This window comes from Caretta caretta, chromosome 1 (assembly GCF_965140235.1).
Source record: "Caretta caretta isolate rCarCar2 chromosome 1, rCarCar1.hap1, whole genome shotgun sequence".
NCBI classification, from domain to species: domain Eukaryota; kingdom Metazoa; phylum Chordata; order Testudines; family Cheloniidae; genus Caretta; species Caretta caretta.
The window spans coordinates 166,698,386-166,710,663 of record NC_134206.1 but is presented as its reverse complement, the minus strand read 5'-3'; the positions used below and the strand labels follow the sequence as shown (position 1 = coordinate 166,710,663).

Here is a 12,278-nt window from a genome sequence, read left to right as displayed (position 1 = left end):
CATACTATGAGCTGTGATCTTTAATTAAGCCACTGAAGTCACTTTAAACAGAACTTTAAACATATTGCATTTTGACATTTCCATCACTGGGACATGGGCACATTGTTGTTATCCATAACTATTGTACATCTTTCTTAACTGTGGTCAAGAGATGTGAACAGTAACATTGAGTATATGATTGTTTCAGACTGGATAACCATGTATGAGTAAGGCTGAAATGTAATTTTGTGAACAGCGGAGAAAATGAATGGTGTGGCTAGCACACATCCTCTATTGCAAGGGCGGGCAAACTTTTTGAGCTGAGGGCCGCATCGGGTTTCGGAAATTGTATGGAGGGCCAGTTAGGGGAGGAAGTCATAGCCCGGCCCCCACCTCCTATCTGCTCCCCCCCCCCCGGGACTCCTGCCTTATCCAACCCCCCCTGTTCCCTGACGACCCCCCCGGGACCCCTGCCTCATCCACAAACCCCCACTCCCTATCCCCTGACCGCCCCTGGACCCCCGCCCCTAACTGCCCCCCGCCGCCCCATCCAACCCCTCCTCTCATTCCTGACTTCCCCCTGGGACCCCTGCCCTATCCAACCACCCCTTCTCCCTGTCCCCTGACTGTCCCGGAACCCCTGCCCCCCGCCGCCCCATCCAACCCCCGCTCTCCTTCCTTACTGCCCCCCCCGGGACTCCTGCCCCCATTCAACTCCCTGTTCCTGCCCTGACCCCTATCCACACCTCTGCCCTCTGACCACCACCCTGAACTCCCCTGCCCTCTATCCAACCCCAGCCCCCCACTCCCTGCTCCCTTACCGCACTGCCTGGAGCACTGGTGGCTGGCAGCACTACAGCCATGCTGCCCGGCTGGAGCCGGGCCATGCCACCACCACGCAGCACAGAGCACCGGGTCAGGCCGGGCTCTGCCGCTGGACTGCCCCAGGAGCTCACTGCCCTGCCGCCCAGAGCACGGCGCCGGTGGAGCAGTGAGCTGAGGCTGCTGGTGAGGGGCCGGGGCCTAGCCTCTTGGGGCAGGAGCTCAGGGGCCAGGCAGGAGGATCCCACAGGCCGGATGTGGCCCGTGGGCCGTAGTTTGCCCACCTCGGCTCTATTGCCACCATTTCTAGGATACTGCAGAGATTGTTTTGGGAAGTGATTCATTTAGGGTCTGATCGAAAGCTCAGTGAAGTAATTGGGAATCTTTCCTTTGGCCTCATTGGGCTTTGGTTCAGGCACTAAATGGGATTGGTCATAGCTGCTGTTTAATAACAACTTCGTAGTTTTCTAACTATCCGTTATGTTTTGTTTGTAGATCACGGGTTTGGTCTAATGTTTTGCAAAGTCCCTGAAACTATAACACTGTCAGTCCTAAATTTTTCCACGAGTTCAGTTAGATGACCTGTTGGATTTAAAGAACTTGAAAGAAAAATTAGAATTTAGTAGCATTATCAAGCGTAACATACTCTAATTGAATTTGTCTTGTATTTTCACATTACAGATATAAACATTGACCCCAGGGAATCAAGGCTTCCAAAGAAAGATGGAATTATTATTAGCAACTCTTTGGCTACATTTGCTTACGTTAGAGGTAGGAAAACATTGGGTTTTTTCCCCCTCCTTGTACTGTGTTTGGTAATCCTGTTACTTCTAGTAACTGTGCTGGTAGAGCATTACCACGCTGCCGGGAGGATGAGACGATCATAACATAGCAACTGACATTTATGTAATATGTTCCATCCCGAAGGATCCCAAACTCTTTTAGAGGCAACAGCCAAGATTTTTAAAATGAGTGATTTCAATGGGAGCCCCCTGTTCCCTGATGACCCCCCCGGGACCTCTGTGTGCTCAGCACTTTTGAAAATTAGGCACTTATGTAGGAGCCTATCTTTAGGAATCCATTTCTGGAAGTTTTGGTCCGTGTATACAAGGATCACTGAAGCACAATTAAAATTCAGCCACCTCTGGGATGGCACATGACAGGAATTCTGACCCATAGCCACCACCACCACCAATCATCAAGGCAAATCCCAAAGGGACGTGGTCTTGTTGCAGAGTGCCACCCAGATCAACCTCTAGCTAGATCTTTAAGATGGTCTAGATGGATGTTCAGTCTGTGTCCACCATTGGCGATGTGGGAATTCTGACCCAGCAACCCTACAAAGCAGGATTTAGGAAAATAAATATAAGATAATGTTGCCCCTTTTAGATCTGAGTGGCTAGTCAAAGTTTGGGGCCCTATAGATATTCCAGTTAGAAGTAGAAATTGGTAATAGGAGTTTTTTTGATCCAGTTTTGTTTATTTACAAAGAATGTACAAAATCCTGTGTCTCTGAATGCAAAGGGGATCAAATAGCAAGAAACAGCTTCTTTTGCTCCCAGCACCAAGAGCACTCTTTTAGCCTGCACCCATAACCCAAAAATCTCTTTCCAGGGTTCTTTCAGAGTCAGCCACTTTCAGCTTTCAGCTGCTCCTTTAGGTTGTCTCTCATTCTCAGGGCTGGTCTACACTGAAAAGTTAGGTTGACCTAGCTACATCACTCAGAGGTGTGAAAAATCCACAACCTTGAGTGACATAGTTAAACCTAGCACTGACCTAAACCCTAGTGTAGACAGTGCTAGGACAAAAGAATTCTTCCATTGATTTAGCTACTGCCTCTCAGGGAGGTGGATTAACTACAGCGACTCTCTTCTCACACACACACCCCTACCCAAAACAGCATTCAGCCAAAAACTCCTGAATGGGTTCACACACATTTTTTGCCTTCGGTGGGGCTTATGCTTACAGTTATATTAAATGAAGGATGAGTTCACACCTACCACTCTCAATGGGCTTTCAACTCAACCCATAACAAGGTATCACCCAGCTCGTATCAATAATATCACCAGCTAACTGAAAACTGAGAAAAAAATGTAGGTAGACAGACTATAACACCACAAGTTGAAATTTGGGAGCAGCCCTGGAGCCAACATTTCTACTCTTTCAGAAGAGGTCATGGGATCTGTAAATGAGCACAAGCAATTACGGCTTTAGTTTTACATAACATTTGAAATATGACACTGCTGCAACACAGTGTCCCCTAGCACTGTACTGGGAAAGACATTAACTACTGAATCAGATACAAGAGTATTCCCTACTGAGTCACCATCACACCTTCCTGTAGCACACCTTTGCTTTAGAGGTCTCTCATACAAATACTGGAGGCCTCAAGGTCCTGCCACACTCCATCTCAGAGAGGAGCAGAAGAGAAGTCCTCCAAGCGGCCAAGAGTGGTTGCGGAGAAAGAGCCAACAATGAGAGAGGCTGCAGGGAGCAGTCAATCAGGGCCCAGCAGGACCATATAAAAGGAGCTGCAGAACAGAGCATCAGTCAGTTACTGCCTGGAGTTGGAGGAGGGAGGACTGTGTTCCTGACTGTCTGAAAGAGAAGTAGGACCATGGACAGCTCAGTGTGGGAAGGGACCAGGGGAGCAAGAGAGAGCTCCTGGCTCGCTGCTGGAACTGAGCCTAAGATAGTCTGCAGGCTGGGACCGGGGGAGCAAAGAAGGATCTCCTGGATGACTGCTAGGACTGAGCCCAGGGAGGGCCACAGGAAGACAGTGTCTCCAGCGAAGAAGCCTTGAGGATATGGCCTATACCATGCCCGAGGCAAGTTAAAGACTGTATACTCTGGAAAGGGTTTGTTCTGTTTCACATACAGACAGTGTGTGTGACTCAGCCGGAGGGCTGAGTCACTAAAAAACCACCTGAGACACTATTGATGGGTCACCATAAATGGAAAGACGGCAGACATACCATACCAAAAGAGGGCATTTGTGAGAGGTAGATGTCAACCCCACTACACCAGGGTTGTGAGGCACCTTGCCATCACTTGCCCTTCACCATGAAGCAGCGTCTCTGCCTGCTGTGCATCAGCTCCCTGAAACCAACAGCCTCTGGCAGCACAAGCAGTGCCTTCCAGGCCTCAACAGGTCTTAGTCTGGTTGTACACGTAGGGACAGGCACACAGCAGTCTCCTGAGTTCTCAGAGCGTTCCCAGCAGTGTCCAGCCCCTTATTCACGGAACAATCACAGCATTACCAGGCCTGCTGTTCCCGAAGGAACAGTACACCAGCGTGTAAGATTCAATTAAGAACAGCATTTTTCTTTACACCCCAGCACTTAGATGTAGGTACAGTGAAAATAAGAATGTTTGTTATAAAAAACCAGAGATTTAAGTGATAATGGGTAGCAGAAACAAACGGTTACATATAAAACAAAATCATAACACACTTTCTAGAGACTAAACTTAACCTTCTATCTAAAGAAGCTTGTCTCACCCAAAATTCACACCAGCATTTTCAATCTAGCCTGATTGAGGCTCCTTTTTTTCATGAAGCAAAAGTGCTATCCTTTTCTTCCTCAGTAAAAGGTGCCCAGGTGTCTTCTTTCCCTCCCAAATATAGTGGAGTAAACATTTGATGTGTACCTGCAGATGGAGTTCTCTGTGCTTCACTCCTCCCCCCACTGCTTTTCCTTTCTGCTTAGTTTCTTTTTAAAATTCTTGCAATCCTTCATTTGCCTTCAGGCGAGACTGGTTATAGGAGACCCACTGTGAAACATACAACACTTAATTTACATGAGAACAGTCAGATAGATAAACCTTTCTGGAGAGAACCTGTTTTTCACCTATGCTGGTGACTAGTCTCTCGACACAAACTCAAGAACATATTTTTAGTATCTATGCATAACACCTTACATATTATCTGTACATTCATTTCACAATGCTATTGCTGACCAGTGTGACACCAGCTTTTATTTGAGACCTCACATGACATTCTTTGGTGAACCAGAATGGACATGCCAGAATCAGGAGGTTTGGGTAGCCCCTCTGCACCCCCTTGTACATTGGCATTCTCTGGCCTTTACTTATGACATTTGACAAGAGCACAGACCGAGATGGAGTGACTGCAGATTATGGCTCAGATCCTCAGGACTTGCCATTTGGCATGTGACAGCTTGGGGGACGGGAAAGCTGCAAATGGGTAAGATACCTTTGGGTTTCCCTGATACTCAGACTGCACGTGTTGGTCTGGTCCTGAGTGGCATTTGAGCTCACAGGTGCTATTCTCAGGTGAGATAGATGTACCCACATGAGTGCTGCTTATGCTAGAGCACTAAATATAGCCATGTATCTGGGGATAGCAGCCATGTATCTGGGGGCTAACCCCCAAATGTATCCAGGGGGCCTGGGCAGGTATGTACTCAGGCGGCGAGCCAGAGCCACTGCCCTGGCTACCCTGGTTGCACTGCTATTTTTAGCATGCTAGCTAGAGCAGAGTACGCCTACGCTAGCTAGGAATCACACCTCCCAGCTCAAATGTAGATGTACCCTTTGTCATGAAGGCTGCAACAGCCCGAGGGACTATTCTGGCAACCAGAGTTCACCAGAACACAGAAGCTCTCTGCCCATGCCCCCTTTTTCCCAGGCCATGCCCACTATGGCAAGATGGCTGGAAAAGGTGGCATGGCCACCAGCCAGTTGTTAAGAGTGCTAGTAAACTATTCATAACACACAGCCTAATACTTTTAGGGGCAAGTCTTTTTGCACAGTAATTAAAGAAATTGACTAGACAGGATTTAGATTACATGTATACAGACTTTTTGTTGCATGGCAGATAAGGCTAAAGAAGTGCCAAACTTACCCAACATCACGTAGGGCTCTTTGGAAATGACCGCTGACTTTTGTATCCGTTCTCAGCTTTTGTTTACAGATGTTTTAAGTCTGGCTTTTTGTTTTGAATTTTAGATCACCCTGAAAGAGCTGCTCTCCTGTTCGTGTCTAGTGTGTGTATTGGCTTAGTCTTCACACTGTGCGCTTTGGTGATACATGTGTCGTGCACTAACGACTTCCCAAAACTGCACAGAATGAAAGACCATTCAGTGCTGGAAAGTGACAAAGCAGATGATCACAGTGATGATGAAGAAGAGGAAGATTCTTTGGATTCAGATTTGCCAAATGAGCTAACAGGGTTTTATAGGACTTCTTACTCGGGTTATAATTCAACAGAAGCAGCTGAACTGGCTGAAAGGATAGAGCGCCGAGAACAGATAATGCAAGAAATTTGGATGAACAGTGGTTTGGATATGTCTCTTACTAGAAATATCAGTCCGTTTTATATTAATGAACAACAAAGTGTTTATTTTGGATGATCCAAGCTTTTTGTTTTTAATGTACCTTCTGTGAAGGGACACGTGTAACTATATATAATTATTTGTAAAGTAAAAAAATATATCAATAATAAAAGGACTGTTTCAAACCCTTGACTACATAACCCAGTGTGGAACAAATTCTGCAAGTATTTATAGTTCGTTGTTGTTCTTTATTGACTAGTTGAAGATGAATTCCTGTACATAAGTGAAAAACATACACCTTTGCAGAAAGAAAAGTAATAAAGCAGCATAATACAGGATTAGGTATTTGTGTTCCATAAGGACATGGCATTTATTAGTTAACAGGTTAGTTAGGACAGGCTTCTACAGTACTTTGGAACTGCCATGTGCTAAAGCAATGTAAAATATTTGTATTATTAATAAGGCAGGTGGAGCTAGACAAAACCATCCAGGGCTCCCTGAGGCCCTTCTGCTATTGCTCCAACACATCCCAACTCAACCTTCCCCCCCCAGTAAATATAATTGAGCTCAGTATAGCTGGAGCTAAAATCCTGCTAGCATTAGGCAGGTTAACAGGTTTGGTTCAATAGGGTTGTATGCAAAAGAGGTAAAAAGTGTGGGAGCCCTTGAAGTTAAGCCACAGTGAAGTCATATTTTTTCTCAAAAGTGTGTGTATTCGCTCAGAACCATGGTTAGCCAAACCCCACCTTAATGCTCATGCAGAATGCACACAGGCCTAGGTGACGAGTCCCTAATGTATGCTGAAGCTTTACTCCACAAGTAGTCCCATTGATTTCAATAGCAAGAGTAAGGTGCTATTCAGTATGAATAGGAGCTTCACAGTTGGGCTTTTTTCTGTATGCAGGTAACAGGAACATATGCCCTCACCATGGAAAAAAAAATTCACTTGCAGGGAAGATATGCATGGGTAAGAAGTGTAAACTGGCATCAGGACCTTCAGTGGCATGTACTGCTGAAAAAAGGATTAAAAATAAAAATGCGATAAAGCACTTACCTGAGGCATATTCAGTTGTTACGTATGTCTGTCCTTGAGTTTAGCAACCTTTTAATTCGTAGGAGCCAAAATAAATCCCACCCCCACCTCCCCTTAGGATTGGTAGCATGTTAGACAAGTATTTTTGTGAGTATTGTGGCCATTTTTGCTAATGTTTATATCAAAGTATATTTTTAGAGCCTGCTGATCTGATTTCAAGTTATTCTCCATGAGGCTCTTTGATAAGGGTCATAATCTTCACTTCAAGAGTGTTCATGGACTAATCATATTTGATTTAGTTCAGTCACACAGAAAATTAAATCAGAAATTTATCTACATTGAAAATGCAGCCTTCCTGCCTTTGAGTAGAATGTCTCCAATAATTGAACGGCAGTCTGTAGGGACCTAGCAGAACAAAAGGAGGAAAAATGTCACTTCCTAGTGGTAATACTTATGAGATCACTGTGCTGTCCCTGTTCAGCCCCCATGTACAATGTAGTTGTATGAATCCTTTGAAAGAAAAAAATAGGGATTGTTTTAAACTCAAAATTGAGTTTGGGAAAAAAAATTAGAAAAGAGAAGCGGGACTTGCTCAGCTGGCTTAGCAGCAATCAGTTGCTGAACTGGAAAATCTGAACACTGATTAGTGTCCTGTTAAGGGAATGAACACAGATTAAGGAGATGGGAAAGGATGACATTAGCCTACTTCATTTAGCTAGGCCACTTTTCCAAATTATGCACATTGTGTTAAACATGCAATACATTGTAAATTTGAGATAGGACTAGTTTTTCATTCGCTGGGACGTGAGAGCCCCCTTTCCACAGCAGTTATTATGGTTAATGCATTCCTTTCACAGGTTTTGGTTTGGAAAAGATTTAGTGAATTACTTGATCTTTTCAATGTGCACTGCAAAGTGAAAGACTTTTTTTTTTTAGCCTAATAAGGCCAGGTTTTTCTGTTGACCGACCCTGCGAGTAGGTGTTATCCCACAGGGAAATGCTGACTGATTCCAGCTGACTCAGGGAGCCAGCTGTGGTTCATTAACTTCACCCTGCCTATGAAGAGATGGGAATAGTTCTTTGAGCAGATTAAGGCCTACCCTGCACCACGCTAGGAAAGATACCTGGCTCCAGCTATTCTGGTATAGCTATACCAGCAAAACTTCCTAGTGCAGAGGCACACAATGCTGGCAAAAAAGTGCTTTTGGCAGTACAGCTTACACCAATTGCTCACACTAAATAAGCTGTACCAGCAAAAGCGTTTTATGCCAGCATAACTGTGTCAGCACTAATGGTTTTGCCAGTATAAAAATGTCTCTACGTATCATCCCCATTAAGAGACAGTATTCTAGCAAGAACAGTTTCAGGTGCAGACCTGGCCTAAGAGAGAGATGAGTGTGCAGGGAAATCCTGCAGGCAGCTAAGCGGAAGGAGAGAGCTTGGACCCAGGTTTACGTTTTCATTGTTGTTAGTTGAGTCAGCCCTAAAACCAGGTCCCAGGAACAGCTTAAAGTTTGGACTAAAGACAGGAGGCCAGATCCTCAGCTGCTATATATGTATATATCAGTGCAACTTCATTGACGTCAGTAGAGCTATGCTGATTTATACCAGCTGAGGATCTGGCCAGTGTGCTTACCTTTTCCTTTTCTGCTGTATTGCAATGCATAAAGACTGCCTCAGAGCAGCCCCAGAGTCTTTTGGGCCCTTATCCCACTGAAGAGTTTCAGCATCCCACACTTCCTTAACACATGTAATTTAGGCCAATGGTTCTCAAAGCCGATCTGCCGCTTGTTCAGGGAAAGCCCCTGGCAGGCCGGGCCAGTTTGTTTACCTGCCGCATCTGCAGGTTCGGCCGATCGCGGCTCTCACTGGCCGCAGTTCACTGCTCCAGGCCAATGGGGGCTGCGGGAAGGGCGGCCAGCACGTCCCTCGGCCCCTGCGGCTTCCCGCAGCCCCCATTGGCCTGGAGTGGCGAACCACAGCCAGTGGGAGCCATGATCGGCTGAACCTGTGGACACGGCAGGTAAACAAACCGGTCCGGCCCGCCAGGGGCTTTCCCTGCACAAGTGGCAGACCGGCTTTGAGAACCACTGATTTAGGCTACTTTAGAAATGAAACCCCCTCAGCCCATCACCTTTTCCATGACAGTTGAACATTCTTCAAACCTTTTTACTTCCCAACCTTTCGGTGTCTCTGCCTTTGATTGTTTTCCTTCAACTCTTTGTTTGGCCCTGTATGTGACTGCATTTGACATCATTCCAAAGCTCAAGGCTTAGTCCTTCAGCCCAGACTTTTACTTAGCATCAGCATAGTTGAAGGAGCCCTGCTGACACTTCTGACTGTTGTCCCTTTGACTTCTTCCATAAGCATTTGACTTTTGACCACACGTTTTCCTATTCAAGGATATTTTGTATGTTGAACACTATTGACTGCATGTGCTTTAAACTGCTCTGTCTTCCTTATGGCAACCACCAAGGATCCTGAAACCTAAGAACATTGCTGAATGTAGGACGTAGGGAGAGGTATGTGATTTGAGAGTCAAAGGGTAAGTATTGCTGCTTTAAATTCTGGCCTTGTGCATTGGCAGATGGGTATGGTTTGTTCAGCTGTGTATATAAGCATGGATTTCAGCAAAGTCTATTTAACATGTGAGGGAACACTACAGGACCTGGTATTTCCTTGGAGACAGTATTGGTGGTATTAGTGGGGCTAGAAGGTTCATCCAGTTGTTATGACCGTAGCCTAGAGCTTGGAAGGGTTGGGTTCAACTCTCTGCTCTGTCACACGTCCTGTGTGACATGGATAAGTTCTGTCTGTGCCCCAGGTTACCATCAACAAAATGAGGATAATAGCACACTCCCACGCACAGGGAGGTTGTGAGGTGGCTCAGATCTGATGGTGGCAGGGGCCATATCAGATTCTTAGATCAAGTGTAAATATTTAAATTATGATAACATCCAAAGGCCTCAACTGGGTAAAAGCACTTCTATGGATCAGAAAGGGCAGCTGTTCCTCAATCCACAGCTGTTCCTCAATCCACCGCTGTCTCTGTTGAGCTGCACCCTGAAAATGTGCTCACATACAAGTATTTAAGTGTATTTAAATGAAACATTAGAGGGATACATTTGTTTGAAGTCAGTGTGACAAGTGATGATGAGGGAAGGAAAATCAGGGTTGCCTGGTGTAGAAGAGGAAGGACTGTTTTGCATAAGATTGGAAACCATGACTCACTCCTGCTTGGGGGAAGTTTCCCTTTCTTGTTTACAATTTGAGTTCAACTTGCTACTTCATTTTTATTTAAAATCTAAATCTTCACAGCCAGTAGATAGGATGAAGTTTCAGTAAGTCTCTCATTTGCTTCCCTGTACTGTATTGTTTGTTGTTTAAAGAAAAGGAGTACTTGTGGCACCTTAGAGACTAACCAATTGATTTGAGCATAAACTTCACGACACCTTTGAGTTCATTGCTTTTTCCTGATTGTTTTCGGTAGAACTAAGATGCAGTGAGCAGATCATTTCAGTTTCATTGATGTTATAGCTCATGCTGAAAACAAAATTTGGTGTAAGAAACTGAAAATAAATGAGGAACAATTGTAACAGATACTGTCATAACCATACAGCTAAGGGTAGCCTAGAATTCCTCCTTACCTGTAAAGGGTTAAGAAGCTCAAATAACCTGGTTGGCACCTGACCAAAAGGACCAATGGGGAAAGAAGATACTTTCAAATCTTGGGGGGAGGCTTTGTTTTGTGTGTTCTCTTGGGAAGCAGAGAGCATCAGGTCAGAAAACTCCTTCTCCTATAAACCATCCTAAAAGTCTCTCATATTACAAAAATTGTAAGTAAAAGCCAGGCCAGTTAGATTATCTTTTGTTCTGCTTGTGAATTTTTCCTTTGCTGGAGGGAGGTTTATTCCTGTTTTTTGTAACTTTGAAACTAAGCCTAGAGGAAGTTCTGCTGTGTTTTTGAATCTTTTGTTACCCTGTAATTTTCCATCCTGATTTTACAGAGGTGATTTTTACCTTTTTTAAAAATAAAATCCTTCTTTTAAGAACCTGACTGATTTCTCTATTGTCCTAAGACCCAGGGGTTTGGGTCTGTGATCACTTTGTAACCAATTGGTTAGGATATTATTCTCAAGCCTCCCCAGGAAAGGGGGTGCAAGGGCTTGGGGGGATATTTTGTGGGAATAGGAACTCCAAGTGTTCCTTTCCCTGATTCTTTGTTAAATCACTTGCAGCGTACCCTCCAAGGGCAAAGAATTTGTGCCTTGGGGAAGTTTTAACCTAAGCTGGTAGAAATAAGCTTAGGGGGTCTTTCATGCGGGTCCCCACATCTGTACCCTAGAGTTCAGAGTGGGGAGAGAACCCTGACAGATACTATAACAAATGACTTACAATTTTTATAGCAAATAGGGTAATTAAACATAAAATGGTCTGTACTGAGAGAGCCACTTTCAGTACCATTCCTATCCTGTTTTACCATTGCAGGAGCAATGTGAAAAAGCAATTGACTTGTTAGCTAGCAGGGGGATGCATAAGCTGAAAAATTTAGTAGAAATATAGCCCATATCTACTTTGTTTGCAGGCTAAAGGCAGAGACACAATTAACCGATGTGGCATAGGTCACCTGCATCACTACAGGAGGGATGGTCCAGCGTTAATAACAAGATGAAGTCTCAGCCGTAGAATCCATGCTGCTACTCAGTGGAACTGCATAAGAAGAAAATATTATGAAGGAGCTTGCAAGTTACTTGGCTGACTTTGTGTGTCTTGAAGGTGTTACATATTAGGGTTATATTACATGCCTGTCTATGTGAATGACATTTACATTTGAAAACACTGCATTCAATTACAACAAACATGAAATATTAAGTTAGTGGGAAGGTTTTGTTCAAAGTTTGCAGGGATCTGTTTTAAATCTATAATTTGCTCTTTTGAAATAACTAGGCCACCCAGGAGCCCAAAGTTTATCATCAGAAATCCCTGTGCCAGGCTCGAAAGAGGTTGAAAATGAATCCTTTTGAAACCCAGGCCTTTCATCAAAATCCATTCAGCTGGTGCGTGTACAGCAGTTGTCTGACACTGAAGCCAAAAGCACGAAGCTGCACTGCAGTGGTTTTCAAGACACTATTGTGATCAGCCGAGCTGTG

General features: G+C 44.6%; 1 protein-coding gene across 2 annotated transcripts in view; it reads left to right on the top strand.

Annotated features, from left to right (window-relative positions):
- The window catches only part of EVA1C (eva-1 homolog C), a 63,551-nt gene extending 57,256 nt beyond the window's left edge, over positions 1–6,295 (top strand). For both annotated transcript variants that reach the window (XM_075133131.1, XM_075133128.1), the window contains exons 7-8: positions 1,483–1,572; positions 5,770–6,295. In XM_075133131.1, coding sequence (XP_074989232.1) covers positions 1,483–1,572; positions 5,770–6,173 — 494 coding nt within the window. In that variant the 3' untranslated portion in view covers positions 6,174–6,295. The remainder of the gene's footprint in view (positions 1–1,482; positions 1,573–5,769) is intronic.
- The last annotated feature ends 5,983 nt before the right edge of the window (positions 6,296–12,278 follow it).